Below are 23708 nucleotides of genomic sequence, written 5' to 3'. Positions count from 1 at the left end.
GGTCCCTACAAGTCTCGATTAGGCTAAAACAGGCAACTGCCCATGTCCTCTCCACCCTTAACAGGCTCAAACAGGCAACTGCCCTTGTCCTCTCCGCCCGGACTGGAACGCCCGAACCCTGGCCTTTTATAGCCCTAGTAATCAGGTGACCCCTTCAGCCAATGGAAAACCTAGCCCTAACACTATCCAATCACAACACTACCCCTAAAATCTGGAACCAGTAGGAAACCACGACCTTACAGCCAATCTCAGGCCTAGTCCAAGCAACCAATCAGTTTAAAAAACCTTTATCTCTATGTCCAATAGAGGCCCTGACCCTACCAGTAGACCCATCCCAAGTCCAAGCAACCAATGGCACAGGAAGCCATAGTCCCTATTTCCAATTAAAGGCCTAACCCTAGCCCTAGTCCCACCCTAGTCCCAACAACCAATAACACAGGAAGCCCTAGTCCCTACTTCCAATAGAAATCCTAGCCCTAGTCCCAACCCTACATTGATTGAATCATAGACCCAGAAACCAATCAGAACCCCAAATACCCAACTAATGAGGACACTAACCCTAACCCAATAGATACACCAGATACAACCACCATCAGTGCACACATGTACCAAACAATAGCAGACTATATAGGGTCCCAGCTACCTCGGACAAGGTTTGCTGGCCGGGAGTTGGCAGCTGCTGCTCTATTTAGAAATCTCATAGGAGACAGACAGGCTCAATCCACACTTTGGACTTCTGCTGTTTGAATAAAACTTTACTCCCTCTCCTGGCCAAAACACGAAGTGCACAGTCCCTATTAAATACAGTTTAAACAGCACACAGCAGATTACTGCTGTCTCAGAGCACATTCTGATGTAGAATATCCCTGTTGCTGGGGGGCGGAGGGGTGAAGGGGGGGCTGGTTTCACTGACTTGTTAACACAAAATGGTGGCTGGGGGTGCACTGCTTAACATACAGGTCTTAGCACAGAGCAAAGGAGAAATTTGGAGGGAAAAACTGGTAGTCACAGGGAATGAGAGGGAAAAACTACAGAGTTTGGACTGCAAATCCCACAATTCAACAGGTTAAATGGAAGCATTCACAGGCAGGAAAAACCACCAGTTTAAACACAAAACAGTTGATAAATTATGCAAATCACAGACAGGTTAAAACTACAATTTTAAACTGTAACAACCACAGGCAAAGATAGTTAAAGAAATTTAAAAAAAAAAGAAAAGATGATGCAACCACAGGTAGGAAAAATCATTTTTTAAAAACTTTTTTAGGAAAGAGACAGCACTAGTCGGCCTCCTTACCACTTCCTGGACTTTGCTCACTGTAATCTGGGGCACAGGTAGGCTGCAGCTCACAAGATAGATTTTCTTACATTTCACTTTTGTTCCACTAAACAGCACTCAATTATGCTAAAAACATTTAAACAGGGAATTGTGCCTGCCTTCTTGTGAATCAAAGTACCACTCTTTATCTTTCTAATTTTAGAAGGAACTATACAACACCACACTATTGAAAAGAACTTTGTTGACTAAAGACAAAACAACATGTCCCGTTTCAGCATTAGGAGAGTGGGGTTTAGGCGAGTTTGTGGTAGAAAGCTTACGGTGCGTCTCCTGAAACGGATAGCAAGAGATGAAACAATGATCCTATGCCACCGCCTGATCCTTACTACAGCCAGACCCAGAGTACTTGAATCCTGTGTGGCTCCACAAAGGGCTGCCTTGAATATGAAATGCTATTGGTTCATGCCCTTGTTTTTGGCTTCTCTGAGTTTCAGGCGAAAGTGTAGGTTACAGACGTTCCTTCCATATTGTGAGATCATAGCTCTGCAAGTGCACAGGAGTACAGGTGGGAGTCTACAGGTGTTGGAGAAACAAACCACAGATATCAATAAGCACATGCCGCTCGCCGCATTTGGTTGCTGGACATCGTGGAGCTGGTCTCTCTGCCTGCCTGAGACTGCCGACTTGAAAGGACGCCGCGCTGAACTTGGGGAGGCCGCTACAAACCCTCACATCCCCGGGACTGCGAGGACCAGGGTGCTCGCTGCTGAGTTGACCCAGCACACCTGTCTCCTCTTCCCGGCCCGCCTCCATCAAGCACTTTACCTCTCGCGGCCCCCGCTTCGCGGGAGCCGTTCGCCGCATTTGGTTGCTGGACATCGTGGAGCTGGTCTCTCTGCCTGCCTGAGACTGCCGACTTGAAAGGACGCCGCGCTGAACTTGGGGAGGCCGCTACAAACCCTCACATCCCCGGGACTGCGAGGACCAGGGTGCTCGCTACTGAGTTGACCCAGCACACCTGTCTCCTCTTCCCGGCCCCACCTCCTTTCCCACTATTTCCTCAGTATAAGAGTCTCGCCCTTACGCGCCAGCGGGACGCGCCCGGAGTGAAGACCGGGCAAAGAGCGGGCCGTTTGAGGCCGTTCGAGGACGATTGAGGACGGGACGGGCCATCCCCCTAACCCTTATTGTGTGGTAAGAATTGTTTTTCCACACTGCCACAAACACTCATAATCCTTGGACTTCGTGTTGCTGCTATCTTGGACCTGTTTATGTGTTGTTTCCCCTTAATATTTCCCTGTAGCCCCAAAATATGCCATTAGACGCAGGAAAATCACGTTCTTTAACTGTCAACACATCTAATGGCCCTGTCTCTGGCACTATAGACCAATTCTTCAAACGGGTGACTACCGTTCTAGAGAAGGAAATTGCAGAAACAGAAAAACGTCTATCCCTTGATTTGTTAACTGGTAAACGTTCTTCATTGGGCACAATTGGAAAAGCACTCTCTCCGGGGATGACGATTGAGGGAGTAGGCTCCATCCCCGAAAGGGATGAAATAGCAGTATATACTAACTCCCCAGTTACGGTCCTCTCTACTGACCACACAATCAGTTCATCCATATCAGGGCTATCAGATTCACCAAATCTGGTAATAACCCCTCCATCGATAATAGGCCCCTCCGATACTAGACATATTTCAAGAAAGAGACAAGCCCCTCCCGCTATATCATCCTTGGCTAAGAACCAGAAGACCAAATCCATAGCTCAAACCTCGACTCTTACTGGCCTTCTAGCAACAAATAATCCCCCTTTAAGTATTAACACCATAGGGTCAACTACTGACACGGACCCCCTGGCCGATCTACTCTTAAAAATAGAGACTATGGTCAAGTCCCTCCTACTTCCCCTCCTTGAGAGGACTAGATTAATAAGCCTACATCTGGATGATTTAGGCAAGCAAATGCAAGGGAACAATTCGACCTTAAATGAACTTTTAAAAATTCAGCCCAAAACCGTTATAGACGATTTAGCTCCCTCTCTCCCTATTCTCCCAGAACAACCATTAACCAGTGGCACCTTAAGGAAAACGCATATTGTATCAGGGAAAAAATCTGCTGGAAAGTTAGCAAAAAAAACTGCAGATAATAGTAAAACTAATCTCCAACCAAAAGACAAAGAAATAGAGAGGGAGACAAGGGTGGGCAGTAGCTCTTCATCTGAAACGAGAGAAAATGATGAAGACTCAAAAAAGAAAAGTTTAAATAATTTTGAGGGAAAAAATAGTACACCAATAAAACACACAATGGCCAATGGAAATCGTGAACACCTTTCTCAGCACCAGTATATTCCATCAACTAGGAGAGTGGATTTACCCCCGGAATCAGCTCCGTGCACGATCATAATGACAGGGGTACCTGAACTCCTAGAGGGCTCCAGGGAAGATTATTACGCCCTAAAAAATAAAACCATCTACTGGCTAAATCAAAATCGCCCTCTCCCCGCACACATAAATGGGGAAATTTTAATGGTAAGAAGAACGAGCTGGGTGGGCACAAGACCAAAAGAAAGGAAGGGGGATGTGATAATTATAAACTTCAGGGACCACAGAGCCGTTAGATGTATTGGCGACTGGTACGAAGCAAGAGGAGGGAATGTTATCTCTACACATTACGTCAACTATTTTTATCCACAAGAATTGTTTTCCCATTCAAAAACCCATTTCACAAAAGAGTTTTTCCAAGACCAGAGGGAAGCAAACCAGCAATTTTTCCATCGAAACGCTCATAAACAATTGCCTAACCCTCAGCCTTGGAGTCGTTTGATTAATAATCAATATCCATTCCAGACCATAAATTCAACGTATCAGAACAATTATGCCCAGTCACAACAGAGGTTTAATATACCTACCTATAACCGTTTTTCGGTGCTGGGTGGTTTGGATAACATAGATTGACTTAATTTAGAACAGGTCCGTACACAAAATTCTATTGTGGGAATTCAAACCATCTCTAATGATATTATTCCCCCAAGTGAAAATATAGTTATACAAGGAATGGGAAGTAGCAATCTCTCCCCAGTCCCAACTTTAACATCAGCTAGAGGAGCCGATACCCCTACCCCTCGGAATAGCTGTAGTAATCAACCCATGCAGACGATCGATGAAGTGCAAAACCCCCCAGAGTATGTACCAGCACTAGAGACAGCCTGTTTGAACAAATGTTCAGACTCTAGAAAGGATGACATCACAATACGAATTATGTCATGGAATATTGCAGGCTTACGAACCAAAGTAATGAACGGAAGTCTGCTGGATTTCACTCAAGATTACCATGTAATCTGTTTACAGGAGACATGGTCCACTAACGAGCAGCATATAACGGGATATAAAACCTATTTCTCCGCGGCAGTGGCAGCCCCTCATGGTAGGGCAAAGGGGGGTTTGATGGTATACATAAAAAATACAATATCTGGACTAAAAGTAATATCGCTTAGCCTATGCCCTAACTATCAGATATTGAAACTCTCATTTCCAAAGAACGGGACAATAGTTCTAGTGAACACATATGAAAACGTCCCGGAGAGCGAGAGAGTAAATTTACTTGGAACCATTCGTAATAAGCTGTCCATCCTGACAAAAAAAATGCAAGGATCAGACGTCCCAAGCATTGTTTGGGGCGGTGATTTTAACCATCACCCCTGCGAAGTAAAAGATAGTAATATCTGTGGTATGGCTGAAGAATCAGATAAATATATGACCCACTTTTGTCACACTAAAGTGGGCGACCTCCTGAACGAAATACTGTCAGAGTTAGGCCTAGTAATCTTGAATGAAACTAATATCACATCAGGCCAGTTACAAGCTACATATTTGGGTAGAGGATGGGAGTCAACGATTGACTACATATTGGTCTCATTAACACTTGAAAATAAAGCTCCGAGCTTTAGTCTGATAGTCAACGCACTGAGCGACCATGCGGCATTGGCTTTTGATTTGGTCATTGATCGGGGACAATACACGCTGCACCCGATAATGGCCACACTCACCCAGAACAATATTTATCCTACAAAAATAAATGGTTATACCATAGGGTGGGGAACGATAGACCCTGTGGCCATGACAAACAAGGTGGTCCACGCGGTATACCCAGCTATCATGAAGTGCCTTGACAACGATACCAGCGACGAAGACCTTTTATATAACTTTAGTTTAATCATGGAGAAGGCAAAAGACTTTTTAACTCGAAATATGAAAGGGAATAAGCCTGGGAAAAAAAGGTGGTTTGACCACCAGTGCACTATGGCCCATAAATCCCTAAAGAAAGCGCTGATGAAATCCGTAAGAGATCAGGAGGAAATACGTAGATTAAGGAGGTCCTATCGTCTAGCCTGCAAACTAAGAAAGCAAGAATTGAAAAAAGCGCTGTGGGACCAACTATATGAGAGTTCCCGAAATCGAAATAGCGAGCAGTTCTGGAAGGTAGTAAAGACCCCCTTTTTGACAGATATCAGCGACATTCCAAGAGTAGAAGTAGCGATTGAGGGCCCAACATGGGCAAACCATTTCTCCAAAGTCTTTGGCAAAGAAATAGGAGTAGATCCATTAGAGGAGAACAATCAGAGTCCACAAGAAAGTTTATTTCCGATACTTCTGGATTTTGAATTAAACGAAGTCACAAATGCGATTAAAAAGAGCAAAAGCAGAAAAGCCCCTGGTCCAGACGGCGTACCAGTCGATTTTTTAAGTCCAAACTAGACCTGTGGGCTCCAATTCTAAAAAAAGTGTTTGATGCAACAATGAAGTGTGGTCTAATTAAAACTTGGAACCAATCGATCATGGTTCCCATTTTTAAAAAGGGAAATAGAGAAGATGTGACCTGTTACAGGCCAATTTCATTATTGGACTCGCTTGGCAAAGCCCTGGGCAGAGTGGTCCTCCAGCGCCTACAGGACTGGGTAGATGACCGTAATATATTATCTGATATCCAGTTTGGCTTCCGAGAGGGTTTTGGAACAACTGAACAGGCTCTGAACCTAGCCCTATTAATGGGTAAATATGTTTCAGCAAAGCAAGGAAGGCTATACATGGCTTATGTTGACCTTTCTGCGGCTTTCGACTGCGTCTCCCACTCGAAGCTGTGGTCAGTGCTCACCCATATGGGCATAGACCCAGCCCTTGCACACCTTCTTCGGGCACTATATTCCAATGCGTCATCTAGGGTCCGCTTCGGAATGCAGGGTAAATTATCTGACCCCTTTAATGTGGAGAGGGGAGTGAGGCAGGGGTGTGTCCTGGCCCCTTTTCTCTTCTCCCTTTATACTAACGGTCTCGAGGTTGAGATGTTGAAAGGGGCCCAGGACCTTTTAAGAGTGAAAAACCGCCCCGTCCCTGCCCTTCTCTACGCGGATGACGCAGTAATACTGGCACGTACTCCGCGAGAGTTGGAGAAAGCCTTAGATAGATATTCAAAATTCATGGGTAGCTTGGACCTCAAAATAAATATCAAAAAAACATACGTGATGGAGGCAGGCAAGGGGAAGAAAAGGGGTAGGTCTATCTATCTTGATAATGAGAGTGGATCTGACCACACAATACCCATATCTTGGCATCATGATAGATGACAAACTTAACTGGAAAGCGGCCATTGAAGCACGCAAGCATCAACTCTTGCGAGCAATCATTGCCCTTATAAAATTCTCCCAGAAGCTCGGCAAGAGGCCACCAGTTGAGCTCCTCCGCATCTACAAAGCAAAGTGCCATTCCATGGCACTTTATGGGGCGGGATTGTGGGGACATAAAAACATCAATGTTCTCCAGGTAGCAGAGAATACATTTATGAGATTCCTACTGGTGGCACCTAAGCGAGCATCTACCTTTGCTTGCCACTCAGAACTTGGCTTTCCCCATATTGAAGATTTGGCCGAAATTCAACCTCTTTTGTTGTGGCGCCGTATTTGGACGTCAACAAAAAACGTACTCACAAAAGAGATAGTGGCCGATTGCATGTCCTTGGAACATGCGGGGAAAATCGAGTGGCTGCGCTATGTGAAAAACCTCCTTAAAGATCTGGGGCTCAATAAATATTATGTCAACCCCGAACAAATTGCTGAAATCTCAAAGAAAGACCTAAAAATAAGGGCTCTCAGCCACATGGAAGAATTACGGTTGACCAAGGAGATTAATAAAAAATCTGCTCAACACTCCTTGATGGTCATGACTACACTGGAAATAGAACCATATTTAACCTACGTCGAATCACAATTCGAGCGTTTTTTGCTGACACGATTCAGGTTGAATGTTTTCCATAGGCTTGTAGCCTTTCCAAAGAATCATGACCGGAAAGAGGGTTTAACGGCGTGCCCTTGCGACGAGCTGTCAGAACAGTCAACAATGCATACGGTATTGTTCTGCAAATTCTACTCTATACACCGTAAACTATGGCTAAATCCATTGCTGAGATCTCTTGGTCTTAGAAGGTGTCGTCCTGCCATGTTGCATCTGCAATTTTTGAATAACGTACTGACCACGAAATATGTTAGTACGTTTTTAAAATGTATTTTTAAACATAGAGTAAATCTTGACTGATTTAATTTTTGTCTTAAGGAGTTTTTCCGAAATGTGTATATTGTATTTAATGTGTTTTATATGTACTTTAATGGTTATTATTGTTTTTATAACCGAATAAAGATGTACTTACTTACTTACTTACATGCAAGCCCAATCTGAGACATTTCTAAAAGAGAATTGCCCCGGTCACAAATATCAATAAGACGGAAAGCATGCTACAGGAGTAAGGAAAACAACAAGCATGAAGACCTAAGGACAGTGCAGCAGAACCCATGCGGGTCAAGAAAGGAACCATAATGGCAGCAAGATGAAGCACAGCAAACACAAGGAGACGATGGACGGAGCACTGACACTTCAGACGCGGGTCTCTGGCTCACTGTGCCACTGGGCTCAAGCTAGTCTGGCTGATGAAGGCTGCTAGCCCAAAACCGGTCCCAGGATGCTTGTTTCCGGTCCAGGGAAGGCATGGCTTGGCAGTTCGGGCTGGACTGTTCCCATGAGGCACAGGGTCAAGACTGATTTGCATATAGCTGTGTCTGAACTGGGGTGGTGGAGTGAGCTAAAGAATGATGATGGATTCAGCCCAGATCTGTGACTGGGGGGTGAGTGTCTGAAAAGTTTCAGCGCTCCGTCCATCATCTCCTTGAGTTTCCTTTTTAGCAAGATAGAGCACAACATGCTCTCTAGGGAAAGTAAGACATGAAAGGCAGATGCGATGTAGAAGAAGCACTAATCTTGTGCAAACTACAGGATTCCTGGAAATAATATAAAAAGAGGCCGACACTACGTCAACGACAATAATTCAGACGATTTCAGAGAACTGAAAAGACAAAGCAACACCTCAGGGTAGCGTTGTAAGATTCAGACCGGATTTTCTTTCATTCATTAGTTGAAGCTTCTTCTGAGGACTGAGCTGCAGACCCCTGCGGCGATGCTGCTACCCCAGGTTGCGCCCACTGCATTCGAGTAACAGAACAGAGCTGGCGTTTGGACTCTGGAGGGGGTAGTGGTCAGCCTCTGACCTTTGCCCATAGGTTACTGATCTACGATCGGAGGACAGCGATGAAGATGATGCCTTACCGCCTCACCTCTCAAAGAAAAGATGCATCTCATGGGATCCAGGGACGCTCCAATGACTCAAGCAATGCTTGCAATGATCACAAAGGCACAGCAGCAGTTTGCGGTGAGCTAATAATCCTTAACTCAGTCTCTCAAGTCAGAAAGACACTGGCTCGATTCCCCTAGATGCCATAACAGATGCCGGTTGGCTGCCTCGTCTGACGGCCCTTCCTCTTCCCCTGAAGGATCAAGAGAAGGCGGCAGCTCATCCACAACAGGCACAAAAGGACAGCCATAGTTGTCCTGTGTTGCACGTTAAAAAACTCCTGCCCATTTGTCAGAAGGACAGACAGACTGACCCTGGAGTGAGAACGAGAAAGCGTCTGATGAAAGGAGTCTTGTCCCCATAGTTGTCAAACTTCAACTGTTTCCTGAAATCTGAAGAGAATAAAACGTGCCCTTCCTCCCCGGTACCAAACAAATCACTTGACAAGTAAACACCTGTTAGTCCTCTCTGCCCAAGATACCCAAAGCTCAGCTGAGACGTCTTGCACAGTCCTAGCAGGGCATCAGCTGACTCGCCACAGCGCCAAGGGCTAGGACCCCGGTCCAGTCCCATTGCATGGTTACTTCTCCATTATACTGGATGATCTCAGTGGGTTTACAGGAGACACAACAGAAGTGGGGAACAACTATTGTGATGATGTCTATGCTGCATACAAATCCCAACAGACAGTAGTTAAACATCCAATAAACCTTGGGGGAGGGGGAAGATGCACTCCCCATGGAACCTCCATAGATCTTGAAACACTGTCCCATCTCCGGGAAGGCCCTCTTGAACTAAACTAACGTTGGAATGATGCAAGTGTGGGGCTACTCTCTCCATGGACAAAGGTAAGAGAATCCTAGAAGGCAGACTGGCCACTGCTAAGCCAGTTTCCACTGGAAGATGTCTCCCCAGTGCATCACAGGGAGGCAATCATCAGTATGAAACGCTAGGGCAGGTTTAGGTCAATCCAGTGCGCCCATTCCATTTCAGAGACACTGCTGAAGGAGGTACCTGCACTCTACCAAAGTAGCTGAAAGTATAATTTACAAATGGCTTCTCCTCCACCAAAGCAATTATATCAAACCCCTGTGTAACAACCAGGGCTATTCTGTCATTAAAAGAAGGGTCCGCGCCACCAGAGTTTAAGCTCTTTTTTACTTGCTTCACTGCTAAAGAAGCCATTCTTAGATGACAGCTTACCAGCCAAATACAGGCCCACCTACTCTGGAGCCCTCTTTTTAGCATGAAGAAGGCATGAAACCTCATGCTCCTTTGGGGATAAGTATCGTCTCCCCTCTAAGACTTCGCCTCGAGGCTCGAGAGGGCCAGTACCTGCCAGGCCAGAAACGAGAAGCAACAAGGAGGGTCACGGAAAGTGAAGCTGGTGTCTGATCGTTTGCAGTCCAGGTAGATACTTCCTGATCTTGGTGCAGGCGGATGTGGCAAGCATTCATAAAAGCTTGCACGTGCATGGCCACTTAGTCTGACCCACCTTCTAGTACAGGGCACAGACTCTTTCCTTTGAAGCTGCTGGACCAATAACGTTCGCAAACATATGCCAGTGTCGCCTCTTAAACATGGCTGCACTGCTCCTGCGAACTGGGGTAACCATGTGCACTTTGCATTTTTAGCTACACTTACTTGGTCCTAGCATGGAGAACAATGCTGAACTGAACCTATTTCAACAGATCTCTAAAGGGCCTTGCACAGCCATGGCATATTTTGATTGGGGAGGTAGCATAGTATAAGGACGGACATTTTTCTACACCCATTTTTACCTGGCTTTTTAAATATTTAATACAGAAATCTGTTGAACCCCAACAGCCTGTAACCTCTTTATCTATTCCTCCCTGAAATGTCAGTCTGTGAAGCGTTACTGACCAGGTAAGACTGCATCTTGCCTTTTTACTTGTTGACACATTAAGACTTCTTACGGGACCTCTAATGCACTAGATGTCGCCGGTCACTGTTGATAAACAGGACTGCGGTTATTTCCTGAAGAACGGTCGATTGTGATACTCTCTGGTGCACATGAACATGATGTAGCAGATGGCGGTCTTATGACAAACGCGCCACTGCTGTAACAGCACAGGTTCACAATTGTGACTCTGGAAGGGAAGGGCAGCACTGGATATAAAAACATGACAACAAAATAAGTAGGATTGTCCAGCGTGTGAAGCTTTCATAGATTCACATGCTTGAATCATTCCAAGTCATCAGCCTGGAAATGCCAGAGATTCACACCCTGACGAGGGGTAATGCTGTCTCAATGTTTGATGTGCTCAAGGCCACTGACCGAGATGTTCACCTTCTCTCACTCAGATCAGACTCCCAGACTTGACAAATCTACCTTGGAGGATTCAAATTCACTTAAGTCGATGAGGGTTGACCTTAAATAGGTGGCTAGACGCTGCCTGATCACTTCTAGGTATGTAAAGTGACAGCGATGGCATGGGCACGACTTCCTGACTTGTACTCATACGTTGAACACACTGCTGATAACTTACCTAACTTCACTTCCGCGTTCTCCGTCAGCAGCACGTTCTGCCCCTTGATGTCCCTATGAATGACTTTATGTGAATGAAGATGGGCCAGACCCTAGAAACAAGGAGATAATGCACCATAAGAACCCTTATTTGTTTTATATTCTGATCCATTTTCATTTTGCTCTTACTCTTTTCTCGGATGAAAGGATCATTATGAACAGTTTTCACTCACACTAAATCCCTCTACCAGGCTCAGTTTTCATGTGCATACATGCTACCACTTGCTTCATCTGCAGGACCCAGCGTGTGCAGCTTCCATTCACACTCTTGTATGACCTGGCACAAGCGCATAATGATATTCACACTGGGGATCATGGGATTGGCCTAGCCGGCTACGTACTAGTCCCACCATTAAATAAATTCACACTTGGGTACGCCTGGCGAAAGAAGATTCATAGGGCCAGAGGCTTGTATCCTGCCAATAGAGCGGCCTTTTCTGAACTTTGAGTCGGTGTGTGCAGTGATGAAGTTGTTTCTCTGGGAGGAGGTCCTTTTCAAGGACGACAATCTTCACTCACCCAAGGGTGACATTCTTCATCATTAGGTCCTCTCCTCACGCCCGGACTGCGACGTCCGTGGTGTGGGCTACAACTCCCAAAGTGGGAGGAGCAGAGGTGTTTTAGATGAGCGATGGAAATGGAGTCAGTGAGGGGCAGAGTGCATTTGAACATTATAATGTGTTTGTGTAGTTTAAAACTACTTCCAGAGGGCCAACATCTATTTATTCAGTAGGTCCAGAGGAGTAGGATTAAGAAGAGGACTGGGGTTTTATAACAATAAATCCCTTATTGGTGGTTGTGGTCGACATGTTTCTGCCCATCAGTGGATCCCAATAGGGGTTCCAAGGCATTCATCAGGATCTTGCATGGTTAAGTCACTGTTAGTTGTGCTCATATAAAGCCAAAAACTCAAAAGATAATTCTAAATTATTCTCAGTTCCATTTGTCCAAGACTACAAGGTGTGTAGTCCAGCATACATCTATTAGAAATAGTGTTCATATATCTTTGCAGACATTCCCTTTATTTTGTGATGGATACTCGAGTTTCTCATGGAGTCAGCTGTATCCACCCTCAGGCCACTAGGTACATCCAGGAGCACCCCACTGAAAAGGAAATCATAATAAACAATAGGGCCTGGCTGGTTACATGTTCAGTGGCTCATGGTATTGGCAGCCTACACATGGCCAGTCCGTAAACTATCTAGTGGCACTCAACATAGGAATCCTGCGCTCTAGTAGTGCCTGAGAATTATGGCTATATGGCCCTAGCATCAAGGGAAAACACGCTCTGCCAATTGTCCAATTATAATGATCCTACACCATAAAGATAGGGCGCTATCCTTGCCTGTTCTAAAGATTTATAGTCTGATATTGGTGTCCCCTGGGTGGACTCTAATTATGGCCTGGATCAATACGGAAGCAATATCTTACACTAGCGAAACAGGGGCAGCCTGGACAATGCTGTATAACCTCAGAAGATCGCTGCCAAGCCACTGTGAAAGAATTCACAGGGAGGCAGCCGAATCTAAATTGTATGTAGAGCTTCCTGTCTTGTGGTGTCGAAATTACCTCCATGTACTGTTCGGATACACCTAGCCACTTAAACTCCATAAACTCTATTGACAGGCGGCCAGGAGAGGGTTGTGAGACAGTTGTCAGCACCATCCAATTCCAATAGTGGGAATTTACAATTTCTCTGCTAGGCAGGAGGCTAGGATCAAACACATCCCACAAGGTTCCCAACTTGTTAGCAGAGAGCAGTGCCTTGGCTTTGGTAAACCACTCTATTTTTTTGAAGCGGTCAAGTTTGTAAAGATCTTCGAAGGCTATAGCATAGTGACTATGCTCAGGTGTTTGTTTGAGTCGTAACCAGAAAAGAAGGGGGGGAGCCTTGCTTTGTCCACTATAGTTGTTCTACCCATATCCACTCTTAAAGGGATAAGCGGAGTACTCTGGGGAAGGGAGTATAAAGATCTTAAAAACGTATTATCTGTGTATAAAAGGCCCTGAAGATTGTCAAAACCTCAGATTTCCGCCCCATACACGGCAGAGGTTACTCCCTTCTGATCATATATCTGAAGTGGAGCTGCTATCGGTCTAGTTTGGGTGGTCCTGTGCTCTTTATTCAGTGGCCCTGAGGATTTCTTCTGCAAAAATTCCTCTTGGTAATGTGGTACTTCCATGCCCTTGACTCCGAGAGAGTCGCCCCCAGAAAGTCAAAAGTGGGCACTCTCTCCAAAGGAATCCCTCCCAACGTCAATTCACCTTTAAACGATTTGTGGAGGCTCATCATCAGGAGCTTAGTTTTCAAGGTATTAACCTCCAGGCCTCTCTGATTACGGAAGGTCACAAAACCATCAAGAAGGATTTGAAGACCACTGGGGGTCTTGGAGAATACTAACGTGTCATCCGCAAATCATAACGTTACTTTTCCATCCCCCAGTGTAGGGGCATCAGCGGGGACTTCCTACGGATGCTTCACCACCCCGTTGATGAATAGTGAAAACAGGGTGGGAGCCAAGACACATCCTTGGCGGACCCCCCTGACGACTTGGATTGGTTCAGTCAGTTGCCCTTCACACCCCCCGCCCCCAACGAACCCTTGCATAGGTATCCTCATGCAGCCGAACAATAAACGCAAGAAGCTCCAATGGTCACCTACTATAGAACTGCGGCAGAAGAGGCAAGCCTTGATGTCTCCACTAACTGATGTAGCGGAGCCCTCCCCACCGACAACCTAATGAGGGTTACGCCCGCTAGGCCTTACTCACGACCTCTTTTCCTGATGTATAGATTTCTTTTGTCTTGTGCTATACAGCTTAGTTGGTTGGACATTGACCGACAACAGCGAAATGATGTAACTTGTTCACTGAGATGTGGTATTAACTATGTCAGATGTATGTACTGGGAACCTGTATACGGCTTTGATATTGATGTGTTCCAATGCAATTTGGTTGATAATAAAAATTGTTTAATAAAAAAGAAGCTCCAATGGTAGCCCCAATTCCTGCATTACCTGGATCTTGGAATAAGGTTGAAGGCTGACTTTAGGTCAATAAAAGTAATATAAAGACTAGCTTGTTCGATATTCACTGCTTTCCAGGCCAGTAAGGCAAATCTAAAAACTTGGTCGATGGTACTGACTTTCCTCCTAAACCCAGCTTGGAACAGGGATAAGATGTGTTTTTTCCTCCATCCAATCTGTGATCTTAGACAGAAGAGCACGGGAGAAGACTTTCTGAGCTCCATCGATTAAACTAATCGGCCTGTAATTAGAAGGCAGGAAACGGTCACCCTTTTTGAAAACGGGATTTCTTCTGCTCCCTTCCAAGACGGGCTATTGGTGCCCCAGAGGCGATTCTGTTGGCAAGTGCCCAGATGTAATTGGCCCAATTGGCGATATCATTAAGGAAGACGTCACCATGTACACCGTCGGGACCAGAGGCTTTGTTTCTAGCTGAGGAAGTTACACTTTGGTTAATTTCAGTTATCGAAAATAACTCACTGGATCGAGTGCCAGTATATTCATATGAAGGACCTTCAATGGCTAGCACTGCTGGTCCAGTATATACACCTGAGAAATGGTCAACCCAGGTGGCTACAGATATGTTACTGCTAGGTGGCCTTGGTCTATCGGCCTCTCCCTTCGTGACCAGCAACCAGAATTGTTGAGAATCCTTCCGCTGGCAAGCATCACAAATTTGTACCCAACGATTTTCAGCCCAATCTCTTCTCGCTATCACCTGGGCTGTCTTGTAGGTCTTCCTAGCCTCTCTTATTTCGGCGACATTATTTGATCTAACCGCGGACGCCAAGACTGCTCGTAGTTTCTTGAAATCTTTACTAAATCAAGAGGATTGTGAGCGGACAATCGACCTCTTGTGTTGGATCCGACTTGGCAATATGAATAAGGAGGCTATCTGCTCGAAGAGAGATGTATGTATGTCTGTTAGCTTTAGGAGCTCCTCCCGTTGCTCACGCAGATTGTGGAGATTTCCAATATTGGTAAGTAATAGTCGCTTCATTTCATCACACTTAGAGGTGTCCATTGCTACACATGCCCATTTCAATCGCCTATTATCGTTTGTGGGGCAGATCATCTTAGTCGATAGTTTGCTGCATGAGGGGCTGCTATGTCTGGACCAAACTGATGACATGGCAAGCTCTAGCGGGTTGTGGTCACTATCGGTGGTCGTCCCCACTGTCATATCCAGCACACCAGGCCATAATCTTATATCTATCAATAAGTAGTCGATGTGAATCATGTTCATAGTTCTGATGAATGTGTTTGCCCCTGTCCTGTCGGATTTGGTGCGTCCATTTGCTACCCTTAGCCCGTACTCGAGAGTTAAAGCTTGGAGCTGCAGAACTGGTAGCGTCCATTTTTTGGCTGGCGGTAGGTCAAGCGGGGGAACAGACCACAACTCATCTATCCGGTCGGTGCTGGTTAGGTCTTCGGAATCGAGTGGTTCGAAGGTGACATTAAAGTCTCCAGCTATTATTAGCGGGGAAGGAGACTCTTTTCTTGAGGCTATCTTCCAACGCTTGAAATGTTGGAGAATCACAGCCTATCTTAGTGCCACGTGCATAAACGTAAAATTGGGCCACAGACGTACCATTCCTGCCCTTGAGGTATGTCGCTAGAATATCAGGACTATTGGTCTTGATTTCTTTCGTAGTACATTGTAGGTCAATTCTGATCCATATCGAAAGCCCTCCAGCCGGACGACCTGGTCTATTGTTGACTGCTGGGCAACATAAGGTGGTTTATCCAGGAATAAAAACAGGTGCTGTGGCCCAGGTTTCCTGCAATATACAGATATCAAAGTTTTTGATGTATAGCAGCCAATGAGGGAGCGCTACCTTAGATCTTATACCAGCCACGTTGCAAGATAGCATACGCAGTTTAGTGGTCGAACCTCCTAAGTCAAGGCTAGCAGGGTGATGTCCATCTGTGTTTCATCTGTGAGCTTATAACTATAGCTTGCTGGCTAGGGCTTGCCCAAAGATTGCCATTTATAGGCTGTGGGCAAACAAATGCCTCAGAGCTAGAAGACTGGGGCACAAAGACTAGCGATGGATCTTCATGTGGCCTATTATTGGGGCCCGGACGAGCAGTTGAGTCTGTATGATAGAGTGTCTAGTAACTTGACAGTGCTGGGTGTGCCAGTCAATCAATATTGGCTAAAGTTGAGTGTGAATCCAACAAAGTGCCATGCCTTTTGCTGGCTTGGAGCAACCTAGTAGCAATGGGATTGTATTACATCTAGATTCAGATTTTCATCCCTCAAGTGCAATTCAATGGAATCTGTTTGGGAAGAGCGATGGGTTACCTTTTTGCCCACAGAATGTCATCTCTGATAACAGATCTACATCGCCTAACCTTTCGGATCCAGTGGATCGATTTGTTTCTTAAGGAGTTATTATCTTCATATTTGATATGAGACTGAAGTTTGGGCACATTTATCATGAAAATGCTCTTGGTGGGACCATGAGCCAGCTCACAGCTATTATTAAGGTAACGTTCGTTATAAACTGCAGAGGATTCATTTCTACCCACATTTCTACCTACTAGTGCCCGAGACTCCAAAATGGTGGGTTTTGTAGGGAAGCATGTAGAGATGGACATTAGAGGGACTATGTTGGTGGGCTTGGAGGAACCTATACTTCCCTGAGGTAGGATAGGATTCATTGTGGAACCCACGGACTGATCAGGGATGCACGTTTTATTGGATCTCTATCCAGCAGAAGTTTGACCCGATCTGTAAGTACGAGAATTAGTGATTTGAGGGTGATAACTTCGACCCTAAGCTCATTGATAGTTGTTATTGTGTCCATCTCAATTAAAGTGGACCTTACTGGACCACCCGCTACCCTTCCTTCAGATGGATCTTGTTCCGCACTAGTATTGGCTAGATTTGACAGAGGGGATACTGTCTCTGCTTCTATCATCCTTACCAGGAAATTATCTGGTAGATTCTGTAATGGTAGGAATCTAGTGTCCAAGGGAATGTTAATATTAATAAAGTCATCGGTGCTAATGAGATCTACAGTATCCATAATTATTGGATTTGACTCTTCCTCTGCTGGGGAGGGATGGCGATTCCCTACATTGACATCATCAGTGACAGCTACAAATTGCCTAGTGCTGCCATGACTAGGGGACATCTTCTTTGTGCTCCTTGTAGTGTGGTTAGTAAAAATAGAGGGAATTTATTTAACGTTTATGGGGTTTGGGCTGGGGGGAGGGATCTCGACTGGGGTAAGCAAATTACCTAAGGTGGATATGTTAGATTCAGGAACTAGAATACCTTGGCATTCTATCAGTAGCTCATTGATGCGATCTAAAACGCAATTGTTAGCTGCAGATCTACGGGCTATTTTGGTTTTGCTAGCTTTAGTGGGTTTGGTGGCTTTCAAGCGAGGCCCCACTGTCTTCCCACCCCCCTCACTAGTATTGGTCTTGCTTTTCCCCATCTCTGCTAACAATAAAAATAAGATAAATGTTAAAATTCGATGCAATTCACTTTAAAAACAATGATCAAATCTTATGGTAAGCACTTGCTAATAAAAGGAGATGCACCAGGCGCTAACTCAAGAAAAGGATAGAAAGGAGGGGGTGAAGAGGCAATGTCCAGCACTCATGATTTAAGTCTTGATAGGCAAAAGGACCTTTAAATCCAGGCGGGCTATCTCAAAACCAAGGGGGATGGCCCTGCCTGGCCTCTTCTTGGCAAGAACGGGCCTGCCCTTGACCCGGGCTTTGCCTGGGCGCGGCCGGCGCATGTTTTGCGCTGCGGGGGTTTGCAGTTGAATATATGCACCCCTGGGCACTGAGAAGTGACGAAGCATTGTGGAGGAGCGAGGGAGGGAGCCTGGTAGGTGGAGTACTATGGACCTGCTGCTGCTGGCTCTCACCCCCAGTGCGGCAAAGATGAGCGTCCCACGCTGCAGGGGCTTGCCTTTGAATATATGTGCCTCCGGGCGCTAGGGAGTGACGAGGTGTTGTGGAGGAGTGAGGGAGCCTGGTAGGTGGAGTCCTACGGACCCGCTGCTGCTGGCTCTCACCCCCGGTGCGGCAAAGACGAGAGTTTGCTCTACTTTTCATTTTTATTTTCTTAGAATGACATTGGACCCTCAACACATTCGGGCCACCTACCTGGCTCTCTCGATCTTTTGACGAGCCAGTATAAAGAATAATTATCTTTTGAGGTTTTGGCATTATATGAGTACAAATAACAGACTGACTTAACCATGCAAGGTCCCGCTGAATGCCTTGGAACCCCTTCTGGGATCCACTGATGGGCAGAAACATGTCGACCACAACCACCAATAAGGGATTATTGGTTATAAAATCCCCAGTCCTCTTTTTAACCCTACTCCTCTGGACCTACTGAATAAATAGATGTTGGCCCTCTGGAAGTAGTTTTAAACTACACAAACACATTAGAATGTTCAAATGCACTCTGCCCCTCACTGACTCCATTTCCATCGCTCATCTAAAACACCTCTGCTCCTCCCATTTAGGGAGTTGTAGCCCACACCACGGACGTCGCAGTCCGGGCGTGAGGAGAGGACCTAATGATGAAGAATGTCACCCTTGGGTGAGTGATGATTCTCGTCCTTGAAAAGGACTCCACCCAGAGAAACAACGCCATCACTGCACACACCGACTCACTAGTTCAGAAAAGGCCGCTCTATGGGCAGGATACTAGCCTCTGGCCCAATGAACCATCTTTCACCAGGAGTACCCAAGAGTGAATTTATTTAACAAGCGGCATAACACCTTCCTTTGCATGCACTTGCCAGCTTCTCAACAATCTGCTGTAAGACCTCGCTCGCACCCTGGATCCAACATGTGCTTTCTTGAATGTATCTTACTGCTACTACAGAGCCAGCAGAGTCTCCTTACTGCAAGACCTCCCGCTCGCACCCCGGATCCAACATGCGCTGCCTCCAATATCTCTCACTGCTTCTACAGAGCCAACAGAGTCTCCTTACTGCAAGACCTCCTGCTCGCACCCCGGATCCAAGATGCACTGCCTCCAATGTCTCATACTGCTACTACAGAGCCAGCAAAGTCTCCTTACTGCAAGACCTCCCGCACGCACCCCGGATCCAACATGCGCTGCCTCCAATGTCTCATACTGCTACTACAGAGCCAGCAAAGTCTCCTTACTGCAAGCCTTCCCGCACGCACCCCGGATCCAACATTCGCTGCCTCCAATGTCTCTTACTGCTATTACAGAGCCAGCAAAGCCTCCTTACTGCAAGACCCCCCGCTCGCACCCCGGATCCAACATGCGCTGCCTCCAATGTCTCTTACTGCTACTACAGAGCCAGCAAAGTCTCCTTACTGCAAGACCTCCCGCTCGCACCCCGGATCCAACATGCACAGCCTCCAATGTCTCATACTGCTATGACAGAGCCAGAAGAGTCTCCTTACTGCAAGACCTCCCGCTCGCACCCCGGATCCCACATTCGCTGCCTCCAATGTCTCTTACTGCTACTACAGAGCCAGCAAAGTCTCCTTATTGCAAGACCTCCCGCTTGCACCCCGGATCCAACATTCGCTGCCTCCAATGTCTCTTACTGCTACTACAGAGCCAGAAGAGTCTCCTTACTGCAAGACCCCCCGCTCGCACCCCGGATCCAACATTCGCTGCCTCCAATGTCTCTCACTGCTACTACAGAGCCAGCAGAGTCTCCTTACTGCAAGACCTCTCGCTCGCACCCCGGATACAACATTCGCTGCCTCCAATGTCTCTCACTGCTACTACAGAGCCAGCAGAGTCTCCTCACTGCAAGACCTCCTGCTCGCACCCCGGATCCAACATTCGCTGCCTCCAATGTCTCTCACTGCTACTACAGAGCCAGCAGAGTCTCCTTACTGCAAGACCTCCCGCTCGCACCCCGGATCCAACATGCGCTGCCTCCAATGTCTCATACTGCTAGTACAGAGCCAGCAGAGTCTCCGTACTGCAAGATCTCCCGCTCGCACCCCGGATCCAACATGTGCTGCCTCCAATGTCTCTCACTGCTACTACAGAGCCAGCAGAGTCTCCTTACTGCAAGACCTCCCGCTTGCACCCCGGATCCAACATTCGCTGCCTCCAATGACTCTTACTGCTACTACAGAGCCAGCAGAGTCTCCTTACTGCAAGACCTCCCGCTCGCACCCCGGATCCAACATGTGCTGCCTCCAATGTCTCTCACTGCTACTACAGAGCCAGCAGAGTCTCCTTACTGCAAGACCTCCTGCTCGCACCCCGGATCTGACACGCGCTGCCTCAGTCTCTTACTGCTACTTCAGAGCCAGCAGAGTCTCCTTTCTGCAAGACCGCCTGCTCGCACCCCGGATCCAACATGCGCTACCTCCAATGTCTCTCACTGCTACTACAGAGCCAGCAGAGTCTCCTTACTGCAAGACCTCCTGCTCGCACCCCGGATCTGACACGCGCTGCCTCCAATGTCTCTCACTGCTACTACAGAGCCAGCAGAGTCTCCTTACTGCAAGACCTCCCGTTCGCAGACCGGATCCAAGATGTGCTGCCTCCAATGTCTTATACTGCTACTACAGAGCCAGCAGAGTCTCCTTACTGCAAGACCTCCTGCTCGCACCCCGGATCCAACATGTGCTGCCTCCAATGTCTCTCACTGCTACTACAGAGCCAGCAGAGTCTCCTTACTGCAAGACCTCCCGCTCGCACCCCGGATCCAACATGCGCTGCCTCCAATGTCTCATACTGCTACGACAGAGCCAGCAGAGTCTCCTTACTGCAAGACCTCCCGCTCGCACCCCTGATCCAACATGCGCTGCTTCCAATGTCTCTCACTGCTACTACAGAGCCAGCAGAGTCTCCTTACTGCAAGACCTACCGCTCGCACCCCGGATCCAACATGCGCTGCCTCCAATGTCTCTCACTGCTACTACAGAGCCAGCAGAGTCTCCTCACTGCAAGACCTCCTGCTCGCACCCCGGATCCAACATGCGCTGCCTCCAATGTCTCTCACTGCTACTACAGAGCCAGCAGAGTCTCCTTACTGCAAGACCACCCGCTCGCACCCCGGATCCAATTTGCGCTGCCTCCAATGTCTCATACTGCTACTACAGAGCCAGCAAAGTCTCCTTACTGCAAGACCTCCCGCTCGCACCCCGGATCCAACATTCGCTGCCTCCAATGTCTCTCACTGCTACTACAGAGCCAGCAAAGTCTCCTTACTGCAAGACCTTCCGCTCGCACCCCGGATCCAACATTCGCTGCCTCCAATGTCTCTTACTGCTACTACAGAGCCAGCAAAGTCTCCTTACTGCAAGACCTCCCGCTCGCACCCCGGATCCAACATGCACAGCCTCCAATGTCTCATACTGCTATGACAGAGCCAGAAGAGTCTCCTTACTGCAAGAGCTCCCGCTCGCACCCCGGATCCCACATTCGCTGCCTCCAATGTCTCTCACTGCTACTACAGAGCCAGCAGATTCTCCTTACTGCAAGACCTCCCGCTCGCACCCCGGATCCAACATGCGCTGCCTCCAATGTCTCATACTGCTACTACAGAGCCAGCAGAGTCTCCTTACTGCAAGACCTCCCGCTCGCACCCCGGATCCAACATGCGCTGCCTCCAATGTCTCTCACTGCTACTACAGAGCCAGCAGAGTCTCCTTACTGCAAGACCTCCCGCTCGCACCCCGGATCCAACATGCACTGCCTCCAATGTCTCATACTGCTATGACAGAGCCAGAAGAGTCTCCTTACTGCAAGACCTCCCGCTCGCACCCCGGATCCAACATGCGCTGCCTCCAATGTCTCTCACTGCTACTACAGAGCCAACAGAGTCTCCTTACTGTAAGACCTCCTGCTCGCACCCCAGATCCAACATGCACTGCCTCCAATGTCTCTCACTGCTACTACAGAGCCAGCAGAGTCTCCTCACTGCAAGACCTCTCGCTCGCACCCCGGATCCAACATTCGCTGCCTCCAATGTCTCTCACTGCTACTACAGAGCCAGCAAAGTCTCCTTACTGCAAGACCTCCCGCTCGCACCCCGGATCCAAAATGCGCTGCCTCTAATGTCTCTCACTGCTACTACAGAGCCAGCAGATTCTCCTTACTGCAAGACCTCCCGCTCGCACCCCGGATCCAACATGCGCTGCCTCCAATGTCTCTCACTGCTACTACAGAGCCAGCAGAGTCTCCTTTCTGCAAGACCTCCTGCTCGCACCCCAGATCCAACATGCACTGCCTCCAATGTCTCTCACTGCTACTACAGAGCCAGCAGAGTCTCCTTACTGCAAGACCTCCCGCTCGCACCCCGGATCCATCATTCGCTGCCTCCAATGTCTCTTACTGCCACTACAGAGCCAGCAGAGTCTCCTTAGTGCAAGGCCTCCCGCTCGCACCCCGGATCCAACATTCGCTGCCTCCAATGTCTCTTACTGCCACTACAGAGCCAGCAGAGTCTCCTTACTGCAAGACCTCCCGCTCGCACCCCGGATCCAACATGTGCTGCCTCCAATGTCTCTCACTGCTACTACAGAGCCAGCAGAGTCTCCTTACTGCAAGACCTCCTGCTCGCACCCCGGATCTGACACGCGCTGCCTCAGTCTCTTACTGCTACTACAGAGCCAGCAGAGTCTCCTTACTGCAAGACCTCCCGCTCGCACCCCGGATCCAACATGCGCTGCCTCCAATGTCTCTTACTGCTACTACAGAGCCAGCAGAGTCTCCTTACTGCAAGGCCTCCCGCTCGCACCCCTGATCCAACATGCGCTGCCTCCAATGTCTCATACTGCTACTACAGAGCCAGCACAGTTTCCTTACTGCAAGACCTCCCGCTCGCACCCCGGATCCAACATTCGCTGCCTCCAATGTCTCTCACTGCTACTACAGAGCCAGCAGAGTCTCCTTACTGCAAGACCTCCCGCTCGCACCCCGGATCCAACATGCGCTGCCTCCAATGTCTCTCACTGCTACTACAGAGCCAGCAGAGTCTCCTTACTGCAAGACCTCCCGCTCTCACCCCGGATCCAACATTCGCTGCCTCCAATATCTCTCACTGCAACTACAGAGCCAACAGAGTCTCCTTACTGCAAGACCTCCTGCTCGCACCCCGGATCCAACATGTGCTGCCTCCAATATCTCTCACTGCAACTACAGAGCCAACAGAGTCTCCTTACTGCAAGACCTCCCGCTCGCACCCCGGATCC

The 23708-nt window shown here is 47.6% G+C and overlaps 1 protein-coding gene across 8 annotated transcripts in view; it reads right to left on the bottom strand.

Moving 5' to 3' along the window:
• MINK1 (misshapen like kinase 1) overlaps positions 1–23708 on the bottom strand; it is a 965829-nt gene that overhangs the window by 537824 nt on the left and 404297 nt on the right. For all 8 annotated transcript variants that reach the window (XM_085637899.1, XM_085637895.1, XM_085637897.1 and 5 more), the window contains one exon: positions 11463–11553. In XM_085637899.1, coding sequence (XP_085494025.1) covers positions 11463–11553 — 91 coding nt within the window. The remainder of the gene's footprint in view (positions 1–11462; positions 11554–23708) is intronic.

The sequence above is a fragment of the Triturus cristatus genome, chromosome 12 (genome assembly GCF_964204655.1).
Source record: "Triturus cristatus chromosome 12, aTriCri1.1, whole genome shotgun sequence".
In the NCBI taxonomy this organism is placed as follows: domain Eukaryota; kingdom Metazoa; phylum Chordata; class Amphibia; order Caudata; family Salamandridae; genus Triturus; species Triturus cristatus.
The sequence above is the reverse complement of the archived record's forward strand: the minus strand, read 5'-3'. Positions and strand labels throughout refer to the sequence as shown.